This window comes from Rhinolophus sinicus, linkage group LG01 (assembly GCF_036562045.2).
Source record: "Rhinolophus sinicus isolate RSC01 linkage group LG01, ASM3656204v1, whole genome shotgun sequence".
Classification (NCBI taxonomy): Eukaryota; Metazoa; Chordata; class Mammalia; order Chiroptera; family Rhinolophidae; genus Rhinolophus; species Rhinolophus sinicus.
Window position 1 is genome coordinate 183764825 of NC_133751.1, and position 19079 is coordinate 183783903.

The following is a 19079-nucleotide window of genomic DNA, read 5'->3' on the forward strand; positions in this document are numbered from 1 at the left end:
ATCCTATTCCACATGTTTTCATGCCAAGCACTTTTTCTTTTGTTTAACTTTATTTATTTTAAGTGTGTTTTTCCAGGACCCATCAGCTCCAAGTCAAGCAGTTGTTTCAATCTAGTTGTGGAGGGCACAGCTCACAGTGGCCCATATGGGGATCAAACCCACAACCTTGTTGTTAAAAAGCACCGCATGCGCTCTAACCCACTGAGCTAACTGGCTGCCCCACCATGCTAGCACTTTCTTGATCTAACTAGAAGAGGTCAATGGATTATTTTCAGGTAACATTTGGGATTCATTTTCCTTTTTCAATGATTTTTTTTTAACTAAAACTTAGAGGGGTTGTAATTGACTAAACATACCGTTGGGAATAATAACTAAGTCATTTAACTTTTTTTTTTTTTGGTCGGGGTGTTAGGCTTACTATTGGTTTCCAAAACATATTAAGAACTAATGTACTTGCTGAATAACTCAGGGCTGCCAGAAGTCTAATAGCTTTTAGCCAGCCCTATATCTCTCTAAGTGCTGGAAGAATCTCCTTTTTGTCTCAGAAAAATTTTCCCTCTTTTCCTAGGAAAAACTCTCTTTAAGTTTGAGAGACTCCTATAACCAGTTAATTCCTTCTTCTTAGGGCTGTGGTTTTTATTCACAATGCACTTAATTCATTTGAAATAAGGACAATTTGAACAGCTAGCTACATCCAAGTTTCTTTACGTGGAGGCAGCGACAACTAGGTTGATACAGCCCCCAGCCACTATTAAGAGACCAGTTTGTAAAATGCATTCGGCTTTCAGAGACGTTAAAGTGTGAAAAATGTGTGTCTTAGCATCTGTGAAATACATTATATCACAGGCTGGGTTAATGTATAATGTATAATGTATAATGGGTTTTCTTTCACAAATTCCAAGGTTGGGATGTGGAAAGAGCTTGCCTTAAAAGAAATCAGTACTTTTTTTGTGTTAAAAAATCTAAAGGGGGTTATAAACCAAACAGTTGCAATAGCCCAGGTTTAAAGTGGGAGAAAGATGCAGTGGGGGAAGCAGAAGCTGAAAAATACATAAAGAATGGAAACTGTGAATGCAAAAACAATGGAAAAGAACGAAGTCAAAAGGTTATCAGAAAAGGGTAATAATTATAGCAGTAACCAAAGAGCAAAGTAACTCATTCTAAGATTATTTTCACGTAAGACATAAGGTCGCCAATTGGAAGCTGTCTCCATTTTAGGTATGATTATTTTCCTTATCACAGATTATCATGATACATTCACTAGTGTGATAGATTCAGGTTTATGTCCCCCATTACACTAAAATGTTTTTGCACAGCACTATATACGCAGTGGAGAGTACGGAGTATCACTGAATGAGTGGATTTTGGTTAATATTTGTAACCCTTTCATGTGCAGTGTGTGTCTTCGAATACCTAACCTTCTTAAGCCTCGGTTTTTTCGTTCGTCAAAAAGGTATAACAGGATTCATCATAAGATCTATAAAGGGTTGCTCCGAGGATGAAATGCAAGAATACACGTATAAACCTTAGACACAGTGCTTAGCACAAAGCAAGCGCTCATTAAACAGCAGCTTTTGTTAGATGCATCTCACTGCGGGAAATACACCAAACAGCGCAAATGACTAGCCCGTTAGTCCCCTTTTCTTTTCTCCAGCTCCTGTGTTGCTTTGAATTGGCAAGCATTTTCTATTTGGCCCCTCAGATAATAAAACCTTGGTGTCTATCTCGCGTCCTAACTGCGCTCTAAGCCTAGTCATTTTGTTTAGAACAGGTTTGATTTCATAAGCTCCGAGTGGGGCCCTGACCCTGGAGGAAGTGTTCGCTTTAAAAGATGTCGGGGAGGGGAGGGTTGGGGGCGGGAGGAAGGGGGCTCCAGCGCCGGGGATGGGGGTGGGCAGGGGGCGGTCCTGCTGCTCCTGCGTCAGAAGGGGCCCTGTTTTCGCACCTTCCCTGACGTCAAACCTCAATCGGGGCTGCAACGCTGCGTTGCCCCTGGAGGACTACGTGGGTTGAGTCGTGACTGGGGTCCGGGTCCTGCAAGTGACGCTCTCACTTTGCTTCTCCTCTCGCACTGGCGGGAGAGGCGAGTGGCTCCTATATCTGGTTACGCGGGCAGCAGGCAGCAGGCGCGGGCGGCCGCGGCGCTCTGGACGGCTCGGGGGTCCGGGCACCGCCATGGGACCGGAATAGGAAGGGAGCGCACCCACCGGTCCTGGGCCTCCACCGAGGCCCGGAAGGAATCCGGGCGGCCACCGCGGAGGTGAGAACGGCGGCGGGGGCGGGCGCGGGCGGGCTGGCCGAGGCGGCGCGCAGCCGGGCGACGCCCGCGGGCTCTGTGCGCGCGGCCGGGGGTGGGGCCTGCTCGCCTCGCGCCCTGGGCGCCTTCTTCCTCCCGAGGGACGCTCGGACCGCTCGCCGGCTCCCGCACCCGCCTCGCAGGTCCTCGGCTTCCCCTCACCCCAGTCCCAACCTGCCCCTTCTGCGTGAGCGGGACCGGTGTCTCCGGGCCGGGATCGCGGTGGCTGGGGCGTGGGGTGGAGGTGGGGCGCGGGCTGCCTTGTGCTTCTGTCGGGGGCCCTGGGACGGAGGGGCCCGCGGACGAGGCCTTGAGCTGGAGCCTGGGGAGGAGGCGGCTTGCGGAGGTCGGATTTAGGGCTTTGTACCCGCGGGGACTTTCACGGGCACCTGTGGGGCTGAGATCGGAACCACCTGTCTACAAACCCCCTTCCCCTAAAGCCCTGCGCTGTGTCCAGCTGTCCTCAGACCTAGGCCTTTACCAGCCTCCTGCGATTAGAATTTGTTTGGGAAACGTTAGATTTTTGTGTTAACGATCAGTTTACTATCGCCGTGCAACAGTTGTGTAAATCTGGTTAAATTACGCCTTCGTTATTACGTGCTCCTGAAAAAGGCCCTTTCCAGCTTCTAACATCCGTCGCGATGATTCTGGCAGCGCGTGGTGGAAATGCATAACGAGATAGTGGTTCAAAGGCACTAAAACGTTTTTTACCCCCACAATAGAATTATATCTGTTTTTTACAGCAAATATATACTATTAAAAAAACCCACTGAAAAAGCCCATAGCAGTTTCATCTTTAAGAGAGAGTCACATTAACAATTTGGGGTTCATAAAGTATATTCGTGTGTTACATAATTGGCTATTAATGTGATCTGCTTTTTTTACTTAACACATCGAGGACGTTTTCTATATCGATGCATAAACATATTTTCACTGCCTTGTCAACTTGCACTGATTTGCACCTAAAGCGTGGAAGGCATGAATTTTCTTTTCTCTGCACCTTTGCCAATGATCAGACACTCTTTAAAGATTTGATGAAGTATCACCGGTAATGGCAAAGATACTGGATAGAAATAAGCTGAATTTTGAGGGTAACAACCATCTTCTATGAAATATTGTTTGCTCTGCTTAATAATATGAAGGCGTATTTTTTCAAATTGCAGTTTTCAGTCCATTGGTGAATTGTGAAATTTATTTGGTGAGTCATAACTAGCAGTTTAAAAAAAACGAAATAAGATAGCATAGAAAATACCAGAAAGCATTATATTACATGTAGGAGGGCATTGTTTTGCAAAACTGTGTGTGTGTGCGCGCGCGGGTGTGTGTGCTTGCATGTGTACCTGCGCGTGCGTGCTGGGTTGTGATATAAAATGTATTTCGTGAGCCACATATTTAAGTTTGAAAGTCACTAATCCAAGGTACTGTTAGCATATATCTCAGAATGGGAGCAGTGATGCAGTTAAGCCAAACATTAGTTTTACTCTTTTCTTTGGAATATGTGACAGTGTTTATTGCAGCAAATTAGATTCCTAATTATTTGTTTTCACCTAATATTAAAACAAGTAATTAGCATTCCTGAAAATGCAGAGAGGAAGTGTTTTATAGAAGGTAAGAGATTAAGAGCATAAACTGCTCAGATTGACCTAGGGTCAAATCCGAGCTACACTGGTTGTTGGTGTGTGACCTGGAACAAGATACTGCTTCTTTAGCTCTAAACCTGTTTCCTGAATTGTAAACTGGTAGTTATCATAACACCAACCTCATCAGGCTGTTTGATATTCAGATGAGATAAGATAATGCTTGTGAATCTGTTGACAGTGCCTGGCCCAAATTAAGTACTCACTAAAAGTTAGCTGTTATTATTTTAATAAGACTGAATGGAGGTATCCAGGGTAATGGTTGTCATCAGAGGAAAACCAGCATTAAGTGGATAATCCAGAGTAGTGAGAAGTTGAAAATCAGGTTAATGTAAAGAAAGGGACACTGAATTATGATTCTTAAATATCATTTGGTCATTGTTCTGCGATTGCTCCCCGATCGTATTCCTAGATTGGTAATTTTGATTATCTCATTCAATAAACGAAATGCCCTTCTATTGTCTTTTCTAGTAAATTGGTGTCTCTCTTGTCAGGCAATTGAAAAATGTTTCCCATAGGGATTCTTGATTTTGTTAGCTTTATTTCGACACTGCAGTCAGCTTGAGAAACACGCACTACAACTCCGAACTCATTTCAACAATGTGTTTTATCTCTGCAGCAGGTACAGATCTCAGGTGTGCAACAAATAGTGTTATAAAGATAAATTAAACTTTATTTCTATTTTGAGACAGTTGTGCTGAAGTGGTCTCAGACAGTTCTGAGATCTCTGTTCACTGCCCAAGATCGTTTTATGCAGTTTTAAATGTTACCTAAACCAGTGAAACGAGAGGGTAAGCATTGTCTTTTTTTTATAGCATTGTTATTTTTATAAAAAATAAATTGAATGCTTTGGATTGGAAAAAAGGCTGTTGCAAAATACTTCATTTGGTGTGACAACTGTAAAACGTTGGGCAAAATCTTAATCATAATAGAGCTCTTGGTTTTGTAAATGTCTTTAAGTTCTTGTGCTTTAGAGGAACGAAAATGGAAACTTGTTGAAGGTATTTAGTGATGAGGTTTTTGACAGTATGAAAAAAATATGACTTGGAACTCTAGCTGTCCTATGGGCGTGCACACATACACACACATACACACCCCTCAGTGAAACAAAAAAGCCTAACTTGACCTTTAATCAAACATACATACATTTCTATGTTTTAAGTTGGATAAAATATTAAGATTATATGTGTATGTATTTTTAAAATAATCTTACTAATTTTTAAAAAGTTAACCAATTACTGTGTCTTGTCAGATTAGAGGGCTTTTATCTTACACTGATAAAATGAAATGCTATGCAATCATTAAACATTCTGTTTTGGAATGATACAGTGTCATATCGCGGTGCTCATCGGTGCTTGTCATGTATGGTTAAGTGAGAGAAGCCTGTGGAATAGACTGTATAGTACCATTCCATTTTTGTAAAAACGTGTTTAGATCAAAGAAGAATATATGATAAATGTTGATGGGTAGTGGGACGATGGCTGATTTTTATGCTCTTTATTTCTTTAGTTTTATAATTGTATTATAGTATGTTTTACTTTCCTAATAAAAATAAAGGCATTTTTGTAAAGAAAAAAATTAGTGTTTTCCTGACTAATTTACAAGCATAATGAGACTAAATGTTTGTTCTAAGGGATACTGATTCTTTAAATTTTGATATTTTGGGTATAAACTAATTCTCGAGTATTCTAGGAAATTGTGCAGAATAGTTTATATTCTGTGAAAAGCTCCTTTGAGTAGGAAAGAACCATTGTTTCAGAATTTTCTTAAAGCACTCTGAGTATAGTATACTGCTTTGCAAAATAGTTCCATACTAACCAAAGGTATGGTCGAGATTTAGATTCTTTAGTCTGTTTTTAAACGCTATCATGGCAAAACCCAATCTACTTTTCTTTATTTCCCCTTAAATTCTTAAATGAAACTATTAGCTCCACCAAAACTTGTCAACTTATTAGCTCCGAATATACCTGTGCTTTCTTGTATTTGTAGTTTTGCTTCTTTGTTATTTGGGATAGCTTTTCCTGACCTTCGTATAAGCAAATCCTACTAATTTTCCAGTGTCCAGTTAAAAAAGCATATCCGTTGTGACATCCTGGCCCCTCCAACTAAAACTGATTTTTGCAACTGAACCATTGGCACTTATTATTTTTGTACTTAGACGTTTCTCAGATACCACCTGATATTTTTACATTGATTTCCCAATTCCATTTTACTTTTCGAGAGCAAGAAAGTTGTCATGTTTTTCTCTCTCTCTTAAAGTTTCTAACATGGAACCCTCCGCAGGCTAGGTGCTAAATATTCATTCCTTGCTTATACAGTGGTGTCACCAGCTCTTATGAGTTTTAAGTGTTGGAATATTTTGTTAACCAGTAATCCTGGATAAGAGTCAACACTTTTCCCGTAACAGTGTGGAAAAAGAAAACATTGAAAATTTGGCTGAATCGTGGATTGAGATGGATAGATGATAAAGAATTGACAGTTTTTTTCATTAAAACCAACACAGAAGCAAAGAGTGGGGTGGTTAGTCCAGGACCTAAATTTAATTTCACATGAATATTTCTTTTCAAAGTTTCTCTTCAAGCTTATTTTGGGTTTGATAGTATCTTTGCCCTTAACCTCGTTAGAGGCACCATTTCGCCTGACATTTTTTTTTACAGATGCTATTCCCCGGCCCCAGAGATCTGGTGTATTAGATGGGGGTTATTTGGGCCATCACCGTTACTCTGCTCCAGAGCATTTTAGGAGGTTAGGTGGGATTCAGTGAGTCATGTGTAAAGTGCTTTGTGTTCAAGAGTTAATATCTTTTCCTCATTATTGGAAACATAATGGTGTCACTTTTCAAACTTAAATATGAATTGGAGGTACTTATTCTGTCGATGCTAGACACTTCTGGGACTTATCTTTTAAAAAAAATGTTTTATTTTGTCTTACAGATGTGTGCCAGGACTAATAATAGCTGATGAAATACCTACCCTTTTCTGCTCAAGGTAAATGGTTTGTTATTTTATAAAAATACCAGGTACCAGTAGAATTCAGAGTTTGTATAAAAAGACCCATTCAGTCATGCAATGTAATATAATCCCAGACCGCAAAGAAATGATCCCTTTAATAAGTAAGAATTTATTAGTACATAAAAATGATGAGATATTATTGGTTCAACCTATATCAGAATCACTTGGGAGCATTTTAAATACGCATAATATGCATGTGCCTGTTTCCTCACCAGCGGATTTTGATTCAGTTAAGTTTTTCAAAATTTTAAAAAATGCCAACAGGTTGTTCTCATTCATTGTAGCTCATTGTCATTGTAGCATGTATATGACACTAGAAATGATGGAAATGGCAAGTAATAATGCCATGGGAGTTCAAGGACATAAGGCTTAAAGAGCAAAAAGTATCTCAGGTATTTAAATTGTGTGTGTGTGTGTGTGTGTGTGTGTGTGTGTGTGATGTTAGACTCATGCTTTCACTTTGCCTTTCTGTAAATGTTTTAATTGTATTTAAAAAAAAACTTAAAAAGTTTTTTATTTTATGATTCTTCAAAGTTTAGCTGTAAGCTCTAGGGTTCTCTCAGCCTGAAAATTACCATATCTATAAATACAACTTAAAGCTTGTTTCATTCCATTGCTTCAGATTACAAATGAAGTCAATTAATGGACATAAGACCAAAAATTGAGTAATTTCTTATATATTCTTTATTTCAGAGACTGATTTAATTGATTTTTTTCCCCCATAAGTGTTGGAAGTCAAAAAGTCAGTTTCTCATAATAAAAAGTAATAGGTAAGTGAAAGTTATGATAGCATTTTGACCTAATGAAGTTTTTCTGTTCTCATCTTACTGGTTTTGAGGCTGTGATTTCATTTTTTAACCATTAATTTCAATGAGTAAACTTTCTCTGTTGCAGGGTCATCCTTATCAGAAATATTCATAACATATTATAGGATAATTCTATTATATATGTTCCAATAGACAATGTTTAAAATAATTAGAGTTAAAAAGTTGATAAAATTATTTCTTACAATTCTATTTTCACTTTAAGAAAACACAGCCAAAAAACTGCATTGTATTGAATTTGTTACTTAAAATAATCGTAAACTATGTACACTTTATGTCAGTGAATGAATTGGGTATATATCACAATTACATGGGAATTTAAAAAATTCTGAATTCTAGATTCTATCTCAGCTCTACTAAACAGAATTTTGGGGGATGATTTTGATACTCCTGGTTTGGGAACCACTGCAGTATGTAATATTGAAGGATTACAGTTTGAAGGGGATAGAGACTTAGAAACTGTTTGTAGAGAAATCTCATTGCATTCATTGGAAAAAATTCCTTATATTTATTTGGTTTATGTAATTGTCAAAGAGAAATGTTTTGTGTTTCAGAGACTAAATTATTTTGATTTTTAGCAACTTTGTTGGGTAAATTTTTTAAAAATCTGCCCCTTTCTGGACTACACAGAAAATACAAGTGGTATATTTACTCTCATGACAGAAAATTAGATGTTATATATGACACTGACAGTTCAAGTAATCTGGAATTTTGTATAGAAGCATAATGGGAAAAATTAATAAGCCTCATTAGCATATAGTAAAAACTATAGTAAAAACTTAGAAATAGTAATTTCTTTGAAATTGAGTACTGTATTCTTCAATACTGAATCAATCCTAATAATGCTAATAAGTTATCAGAAAACTGATAAAAAATTTAGGCTTCAAATGTTGGCAGTAAGTAACTCTTTTAGAAGATGCATAGCTATCATCTCTACTCCAAGCTCACTGATTGATTCCATAGCTCATGGGAGTCTTATTTATTTTCAGTATTATGAGAAATAAGAGTGGGTAGGACTTAAGAATGAATTTCTGTTCTCCGATATTATCATAGCTGTTTTCCTCATGGTAGTAAGGAATTATTGTGATTTTGCCATTTTTTACAGTTTGAGTATTCAACGACAATATCCATTTGGCTTTGGTTATTCAACATGCAGAGCAGACAAGGATATTGCAGCTATTGCTGTGTGCGCTATAATAATCTGGAACAGGTGAGAGGATCCTATTAATATGGGTAATACCTCAAAGGACCAAGTTGTGATTTTCTGTTCTTTTACATTTTATTAAATTCATTTATTCATTCGTTGAACAGGTCACATTGAGAATTTACTAGTTGATAGTGTTTAAGGTTCTAGGGATATGACTGTGAACAAAACCAGGTCCTTTTATTTATGAAGCTTACATTATAGTGCAATAAAACAAAATAGTCGTATGAATCTAGTACATAATATGTCAGATTATGATAAATGTTAGGAGGAAAATAAAATAAAGAGGGGTGTACAATATTAGGTAGGGTGGCCAGGTAAGGTTAAGGCAGTGACATTAGAGTTGAGATTTGAATGAAGTGTGGGAGTCAGGCTTGCTTATATCTGGAGGACGAGTTTCTAGCTAGAGGGAAAAGAGAGCAAGGACAGAGACCCTGAGGTAGAAGGGTAGTTGACATGCTAACCAAAAGCCAGGAGGCCAGTGTGGCAGCAGTGGAGGTAGGGTAGATGGGGGGTTGGTGTTGAGTTATAGGTGAAGAATTCACAGAATTAGATTTTGTAAGACATTGTAAAATAAGGTAAGACTTTGAATTTTATGGTTTTATACACAAAAGTTTTAAATTTTGCTATAGTTGAATTTAGCTTTTTTAAAATTCTTTTTGTTGCTTGTATTTTGGGTGTCATAAAGATTGCTGAATCCAAGGTCGTGAAAATTTATGCCTGTGTTTTCCAATAAGAGTTTTATAGTTTTAGCTCTTGCATTTAGGTCTTTGTTCACTATGAGTTAGTTTTTGTGTATGATGTGATTTAATTACCTCCTAAAAGTCCTATCTCCAAGTATAATCACATTGGTAATCAGAACTTCAGCATATGAATTTTGGGGGTACAGAATTCAGCCTACAGCAGTTACATTAACTGAGTTTCAGATGTTAAACCAATTTTGCATCCTGGGATAAATCTCACTTGTTCATGGTGTATAATACTTTTTATATGTTGCGAGATTTGCTTTGCTAGTGTTTTGTTGAGGATTTTTCCATCTAAATTCATAAGGGAATCGTGTCATAGGAGAAGTAGTAATATAATGAAGTTTTGGTTCTGCTACTGCTAAACTGTTTCATCTTAGATGATATCAAATACAGGTTTACAATATAATACTTAAAAATTCCGTTTAGTGGCATTTGTTTTGTTTAATTATCTAATAGTAGCCACTTAAATTCATACTAAAGAAAAGTCTCTATTGTGATTTCCATACCTCCACCTTCTTAAAAAGAAATAATTTTTAATGCTGGTTATAAACATGATGAGGCAGATAATAAATCTCAAAGCTCTCTTTAATATTTCTCTCATAAATTAGATTACTTGACTGGGAGATTATTTGTTGAAACTTTGATAATGATAAAACATTAATTTTTTAACTACAAGTTCTGTTCAATAAGCTTTCATATAATTTTTTTGCTTAAGGTTTAAGATAATTTTTAGACATTTGGATATGCCTGCAATAAACTGACATTTAAAAACACTGTTGATGACAGCCAAGGTAATTTCTATAAACTGTAAAAACTTGAATAAATATATATATTTCAAACCTTTGGAGAGCTATTAAGGTAGTGAAGAAATATGTGGCTCAGGTCAACAGAAATGATGGAAGCCAAAATAAAGGAAACAACTATCAATTTAGAAGTTTGTATTCAATAAGTATATCCTTTAAAAAAGAAGGCGAAGTAGAAACATTTTCAGAAAACAAAAATTAAGGGAATTTGTCACCAGCAGACCCTTACTAAAGGAAATAGCAAAAGGACTTCTTCATGTAGAAGGAAAGTGATTCCAGTTGGAAGCTCAGAGATACGGGAAGGAATGAAGAGCAATGGAAAGAAAGGTAAATATGTAGGCAATCTAAATGAATAGTATCTTGTGGGATTAACAACAAGAGCATATAAATTAGAAGGGGAGTAAATTGAGTTAATACCTAAGGACCTTGAATTGTTCAAGAAGAGAGTAAAAGTAACAAGAAATGTTAGACTTTGATAGGTCAGGGTTGCTTGTTATAATCTGTTACCACTAATGGACTAGGAAAAACGTCTCCACCTACTAAGTTAACAGAAAGGGAAAAATTGGAACAATAAAAAATAGTCCACAAGAAGGCCAGAAAGAAGAGATATAGGGACATTGTATAGGCAAGAATACTAAAAATAGATTTAAAAATAAAAACATTAAACCCAAATATATTAAGTGAAAATAGACTTGATGTTTGAATTAAATTGTATGCAATATTTTATCAGAGATCCTAGCCAGGGAAATAAAAGAAAAAGCAATAAAAATTATAGAGATTAGATAATAAATGAAACTAGTATTGTAAACAGTGTGATTGTGGAATAGGAAATTCTAAAGATACCTAGATGAAATATTAGAATTGATAAGTGAATTTAAGAAGCTTTTTGGGTCAACATAAAAAGAAATTGTATTTTTATATACAAACACCACACAGAAAATGAGATTTAGAAAAGATATTTATAACAGCTTTAAAGAACACAGCTCATATGGAATAAATATAAGAAAATATGTATAAGATCTTTATAAAGAAAACTATAAGCATTGAGAAATTTAAGAAAAATTATATAGTTGGTGTCATATACTGTGTTCATGGATTGGAAAAACATTGTAAACATGTAAGTTCTGCCCAAACTGATACATTGATTCAATGACATTCCAATCAAAATTCCAGCAAACTTTTTAAAATGAAGATTAAGACAATTCTAAAAATGTATGTGGACATGCAAAAGGCTAAGAAGAACCAGAAGAATCTTAAAGATGAACGAAGTCAGAGGACTTACTGTACCAGATATTAAAACTTATTATTAAATTATAGTCATTAAGACAGTGGTACCAAGTTAGAAAGACCATGGAAATAAACCAGAATCTCCAGAAACACATATATACATTTGATTTATGACAAAGGTGGAATTAAAGAGCAGTGATGACAACACTTTCTTCAATAATAGATACTGGGACAATTGGATATTCATATGGGGGAAAAATGAAACCTTACTGCTAAATCATCTTGGATACAAAAATCAATTCCAAGTACATTATAGATATAAACATTGTAGGTAAAACAATAAAGCTTCAAGAAACAAGTAGGAGAAAATCTTCATGACTTTGAGATAAGGAGAGATTTCTTAAACTGGTCACAAGAAGCACTGACAAAAAAATTGGTAAACCTGACTGTAAGTTAAGAAACAAGATGATGTAACTATTCTTGGGAAAGATACTAGATGTACTTTGTATGTGTGTGCACACCAGTAAAACTATTTGTGAACACACACACACAGATACACAAAGTGAAAAGGCAAGCCACAGAGAAGATGATACGTGAAACACATATAATTGAACAAAAGAGCTCATATCAGAATAAATAAAGAATTCCTATAACTCATTAAAAAAAGAACATTTATTTGAAAAATGAGAAGAGACTTGAGACACACACACACCCTGTTTCCCCGAAAATAAGACCTATCCGGACCATCAGCTCTAATGCGTCCTTTGGAGCAAAATTAATATAAGACCCGGTCTTATTTTACTATAATAAAAAGACCTGGTCTTATATTAATTTTTGCTCCAAAAGACGCATTAGAGCTGATGGTTTGGCTAGATCTTATTTTCGGGGAAACACGGCGTCATAAAATAGGACGTCCAGGTGGTCAGTAAATATGAAAAGCTGTCACAAAAATTGCAATTTAAAGCCACAGTGATACAACATTAAGCCCCCTCTACAATAGCTAAAATTAAAGAGACTGACAATATCAAGTATTGAAGAAGTGGAGCAGTGGAGGTTATGATACACTGCTGGTGGGGGTATAAATTGGAACAGCCACTATGGAAGGGCGTACTAAAGCTGAGCAAACCCTTATGACCCAGAAGTTCTACTCCTAGTAATGTAGTCAACAGAGTGCGTGCACATGGGCACCAGAAGACACATATAAGAAGGTTTTTGCAGCATTGATAGCCCAAAGCTGCAAACAACACAAATGTTCATCAAGAGTTGATGAACAAAATATGGTATATTCATAGAACGGCATACTACACAGAAATGAAAACATACAGACTACGGCTAATAGGAAAAAGTATCACAAATGTTGAATGAAAGACCTGAATGCAGAAGAACATATATTGTATTATAACTCCATTTATATAAATTCAGAAACTTTTAAAACTAATCTATGATATTAAAACTTAGGATAATAGTTATTTTTTGGGAAAAGGGCGGAATATTAGATTGGTACGGGATATTAAGGGGGTTCTGGGTGCTTATTAGTTTCTCATGATTTGATGGTTATAGATGTGTTTACTTTGTGATCTGTGTGCTTTTCTTTATGTAAATTTTATGTAAGCGCACTTCTCCATTTGCATGCTTTTCAAATTTTTATCTAGGTAGAGAGAGGACAAGGTTGGATTTTAATTGAACGATTATTTGTTCCCTTGTGCATTTGTCCCATTCACCACCGGGCAGGCTAGTCCTGGTCATGGATACTGGGCAGTGGGGTGTTCTGTAGCCAGAGAATCTTGCAGTTGTAATTCAGATTGTTACTGGGGCTCAGGCAGCACCAGAGTAGACCCTCAAAGTCAGCATGGAAGGAAATAATTCCAAGAGTTGTTAATAGTGGTCAAGAGCTAACACAATGTTTTAAGTTCTTTTGAGACCTTTACAATGGTATTTAAAACATTACTTCCCCCAAGTATTATTAAAATATGTTATTAAATTGTCTAACTTACTTTAGAAATATGGTTATTAGCACTAGAACTAGCATAATACAATGAAAAGAAGAAGCTTTTAGAGTTAGACTCAGATTCAAATCCTGGCTTTTTCACTTGCTAGGTACACAACTTTGGGCAGTTTACTCTTAATTATTTGTGCTGTAATCTCTTCATGTGAAAATGGGGACAAGATTCATACTCAGTGAAAATTCAGTGAGCTTACTGTGTAAACAGAATAGCACTCTGATATGTTATAGGTGCACAGTAGCTATCAGACTTCTTTTTCATCCCTCCTGGTAGTCCACTAAATAATACTAGTAAAGGCAGAATCTTTCTAACTGTAGAAAGAATTACAAAACAGAAAAGCATAATATATTTATTCTAATCTGTTTAAGGCAGGATTTTTAATCTCTGAAAAAAAATGATGGCCTTTTTGTGAATTAATTACTCTTTGACTTTTAAAAAATACAACGATCCAACTCTTGTCCCTCTTTTTTTAAAAAAATTATTTTTTATTGGGGAATATTGGGGAACAGTGTGTTTCTCCAGGGCCCATCAGCTCCAAGTCGTTGTCCTTCAGTCTAGTTGTGGAGGGCGCAGCTCAGCTCCAAGTCCAGTTGCTGTTTTCAATCTTTAGTTGCAGGGGCACATCCCACTTTCCCAGGCGGGAATTGAACTGACAACCTTGTTGTTAAGAGCTTACGTTCTAATCAACTGAGCCATCTGGCCACCCTTGTCTTCTCTCTTTTAAGAAATTTTTATTTTTAGAAGTAAAAATATAAGAATTGAAAAATATAAGAATTTATAAGAAAAATATAAAAGTTTCCCATAATCATACTACATAGATACAAATGCTTTTAAGATACTGGTATATTTTCTTCCATTTACTTGTCTATATATTTTCAAACTGTAGTTGAGATAAAAGTACACCTGTGATTTGTGCACTCCCCCATTTTCCCCTTAATATGTAACAGTTCTCTATGTTATTAAAGTTTTTTTGTATTATTTTAGATAGGTGCAAAGTATTACATCTTAGGGCATATATAATGTAAAGATTTTAGGAGATTTCCAGTTTTTTGTTACACTGATAAACAGTTTTTTTTTTTTTTTTTGCATAAATCATCCATATTTAAGATGATTCCCTTAGGAGAGATCTAGAGAAATGTAATTACTGTATCTACGGGAAAGATACTTTTATGGGTTTTAGATGCATATTTTAGAATTGCTTTATAGAAAGGGTATGTCAATTTATACTTTTATTAGGAGTTTATAAATGAATCTGTTTCATGAAACTTCCACTACTAATGAGTATTATCCATTGAAAAATATTCAGTTTCTTTTTTCTTTATAGCATGTGTCCAGTGCTCAGCACAGATACTTGACCACACAGAATAGACAACGGATGGGTACCAGTAGTTTGATGGAACGTTTCTTGCAGGATGTACTGCGGCACCACCCATATCATTATCAAGAAAGCAGGTAAAGTAACTGAGTGGAACAATATTAGTACATAGTTATTATGTTACAATAGATGTTTGTGTTAATGTTTCAATACTTATGTGAATCTTTGGTTTTTAATTTAATTAATGTATTTTTTTTCAATTATAGTTGACATTCAATATTATATTAGTTTCAGGTACAACATAGTGGTTAGACATTTATATAATTTATGAAGTGATCCCCCTGAAAGCCTAGTACCTACCTGGTACCATACATAGTTATTAGAATATTATTGACTATATTCCCAATGCAGTAGTTTACATCTCTGTGACTATTTTGTAACTACCAATTTGTGCTTCTTAATCCCTTACCCTTTTTCACCCAGCAACCCCCGATACCTTTCCCATCTAGTAACCATCAGTTTGTTCTCTGTATCTATGAGTCTGTGTCTGTTTTGTTTGTTCATTTATTTTGTTTTCTAGATTTCCCATATAACTGAAATCATATGGTATTTGTCTTTCTCTTATTTTAAAGTGAGTCTTTGAATCAGGGAATATAAAGTGATATTTTATCTGGTAACTTCCCTTTGCAATTATTTAAAAATTTATTTTCTAGCTTAAGTAAATTTTACTATAAAATATATGGACTACACAATGCTTTTTCCCAAATAAGTTTTAGGCCAATAAATACTCATATATTATTAAAATGTTTTATAACTATGTCATAGGATTAAGTAGAGGAAAAAGGTGGGAGCAAAAATAGCTTTTGAAAGATTAGTAACAAAAGCTGGTGACAATAGCAAAGTGTAATCAAAGTAAAAACGAAGTCAATTCCACATTAGTGGTATGATTTGTGAACTGATATCAAATAGAGGTGGCTCTTTTTGTAATCTGTCAGTATGTTGATAGCTTTCTCTTGTATCAATTTATTTTGGTTGTTTTAATAAAAATAAATATTTTTATAACACTTAAGAGTTAATGCCCTATGTTAAAGAAAAATATTGGTAGAAAATGGGTTAAGTATTGCGGTGAGTTTAGTTTGCAGCTGCAGCTGGACAAGGTAAGGCAAAAGAGATCATTAGCACATCTGTGCAGAATTAATTGAGTTAAGCACCAATAGAAAAAAGGATAAACTTTTTTCTACTTTGCTTTGCAAGTATGCTTTGCAAGTCACCAACTTAGAATTGAGCAATGGTGAAAAGGTTTTAATGGGAAAAGTTAGAAAAAAATACGTGGTTTTTTTTAGCTGGTGGAAAGATAGACTTACCCTATCTTAGGGTCAGTATAAATTTCAGCTTACAGTATGTATAAGCAGTGCTTCAGCAAACATATTTGTACATGTAACTGTTTCTGTGGTATAGATTCCTATAATTTGAATTTCTGAGCTAAAGTGTATGGACATTAAAAATATTTTTTATCTTTTTAATTTTGGAATAATTTCAGGCTTACAAAATAGTTGCAAAACTGGTACAAGGAATTCTTGTATAACTTTCACCTGGCTTCCCCCAATGTTTAAAATAACCATAGTACAATGCTCAAATCCATGAAATTACGTTGATTCTATACTGTTTGTAGACCTTATTCAAATTTGTCAGTTGTCTGATGTCCTATTTTGGACCAAGGATTCAATCCAGGGTCACACATTGCATTTAGTTGTCACATCACCTTAGACTCCTTTTTAATCATGAACAGCTCCTCAGTTTGTCTTTGCTTTCAAGACCTCGACACTTTTCGAGAGTGCAGGCCGATTATTTTGTAGTATATCCCTAAATTTGGGCATGACTAATTGTGTTTTCTCATGATTAAACTTAGGTTGTGCTTTTTGGGCAAAAACATTAATTATAATGGATGTTGTGCCCCTCTCAGTATATCAAATCAGAAGACCCATTTCTCATTGCTGGTGATACTTAGATCCCTTGATTGAGGTGGCTTCTCCATTGTAAAGTTACTATCTATCCCATCATAATTAATAAGACTAGTATGGGAAAGTACTTGGAGACTATGTAAATATCCAGTTGCTCTTTTTACTTTCACCTTAATTTAAGCATTCATGGATTATTCTTTCTTGAAACGGTTATTACATATATTAATCAGAATTCTACCGTAAAGAACTTTCTCATTCCCTCATTTATTCAGTTGTTTATTTATATCATTCTAAATTTTTATACCGTCTCTTACTCTGTGGGTTTTCATCCATTACTGTTATCTATTTTGTTGCTCAAATTGTGTATGGAAACTTAAAATTTTTGATAGACACTTCCTAGAAGGCTATACCAATTTATATACAATTGATACAATTGGTGTATATACATACACACTAATAGTATATGAGAGTGCTTATTTCCTGTCATTCTTGCCAACACTGGAATTATCAATCTTTCTTTCTCCCCAACATAATAGGCTAAAAATGTGTATGTCTTATTAGCCTTTATTTATGAGTAAAATAGAACTTTTCTCTTTATTTATTAGTCATATATTTATCCTATGAATTGTTTGTTCATATACTTTGCCTGTTTTCCTATTGAATTATTTGTATATTTTGGATTTGTATGCAATATTTATGGATAATAGTCCTTTGTATTTTAAATGTGTTGTAAATATTTGCTTAGAATCTGTTATAAGTCTTTCAACTGTGTTATCTTTTACAATAATAGAAATTTAACATTTAGATATAATCAGATCTAAGAGGAATTTCCTTCTCTGGCTTTTTTCATGCCTTTTTCTTTATGCCCTTGTTTCTTCTTTTAAATATTTTTAATCTAATTTTTTAAATATGTGGTATGAGGCAGGGCTTCTACTTATGTTTACAAATGTATATCAATTATCTCCATTAATAGAAAATATCACCTGTAACATGAACTAAATTCCTATATTTGTGTGTGTATCTATGTTTATATATTTGATTTTGAATACAATTTTCTTTCCTTGAGTTTTTTTTAATCCCATTCCAACACCACTTTATTTATTTATTATTTTTTATTTTTTTTAAAAGATTTTATTGGGGAAGGGGAACAGGACTTTATTGGGGAACAGTGTGTTCCAGGATATTTTTCAAGTCAAGTTTTTGTCCTTTCAGTTGTAGTTGTGGAGGGCGCAGCTTAGCTCTAGGTCCAGTTGCCATTGTTAGTTGCAGGCGGCACAGCCCACCATACATTGTGGGAGTTGAGGAGTCGAAGCGGCAACCGTGTGGTTGAGAGCCCTCTGGCCCATGTGGGAATCGAACTGGCAGCCTTCGGTGTTAGGAGCGCGGAGCTCCAACCGCCTGAGCCACGGGGTCGACCCCAACACCACTTTATTTAATCATGTTTATAAGCTTTCTAAATTATAGTTTGTTACACTTTCTTTTCTCTTGCCTCCTTGTTTAGACATTGCAGTTTTTATTATTATTATAATTATTTTAGCCTTCTTAAAAATCAGCTCTTGCTTTATTTTTGTTTCCTATTTATTGGTTTTTCTTTTTTAAAGTTTATTTCTTCAACTTTCTTGGGGGAAGAATTTGGTTATTTTTCTATCTTCTTGAATTAGGTGCTCATTTAATTAGTTTGTGTTTACTGATTCTTTTTTAATGGAAGGTTTAAAAGTGTGAAGTTTCCATTTTGATCACATCTCATAGATTTTGATACATAGTTTTGTATTTATAGATTTTTAAAAAATTTTCCCTTTTTAGCCCAAGAGTTATAGAAAAGAATGGTTTTTAACCTTTAGTCATTTGATTTTTGGAGGGCTTTTTTTTTGTTATAAAATTAGTTTAAAATGAGTAGAAGTACAGATTGTAATTTAGTTAACTGTAAACACACACACACACACACACACACACACACAAATACAAATGCAAATCAAAGCATCTAGATGATGATTCTTAACCTTTTTGAAATTTTGCCAACTTGTTGAATTTTATGATTCTGTTTCTTTTTCT

At 35.3% G+C, this 19079-nt stretch overlaps 1 protein-coding gene across 4 annotated transcripts in view; it reads left to right on the plus strand.

Moving 5' to 3' along the window:
- Window positions 1–1920: 1920 nt before the first annotated feature.
- Window positions 1921–19079, plus strand: part of ZDBF2 (zinc finger DBF-type containing 2) — a 30961-nt gene continuing 13802 nt past the window's right edge. The window contains exons 1-6 of one of the 4 annotated variants that reach the window (XM_074340961.1): window positions 1921–2260; window positions 6867–6920; window positions 7638–7714; window positions 8874–8978; window positions 10743–10856; window positions 15076–15203. In XM_074340961.1, the coding sequence (XP_074197062.1) occupies window positions 8919–8978; window positions 10743–10856; window positions 15076–15203 (302 nt within the window). In that variant the 5' untranslated portion in view covers window positions 1921–2260; window positions 6867–6920; window positions 7638–7714; window positions 8874–8918. Of the gene's footprint in view, window positions 2261–2331; window positions 2440–6866; window positions 6921–7637; window positions 7715–8873; window positions 8979–10742; window positions 10857–15075; window positions 15204–19079 lie in introns of those variants that run through there. The other 3 variants (XM_074340943.1, XM_019726896.2, XM_074340955.1) reach the window with 3 other exon arrangements.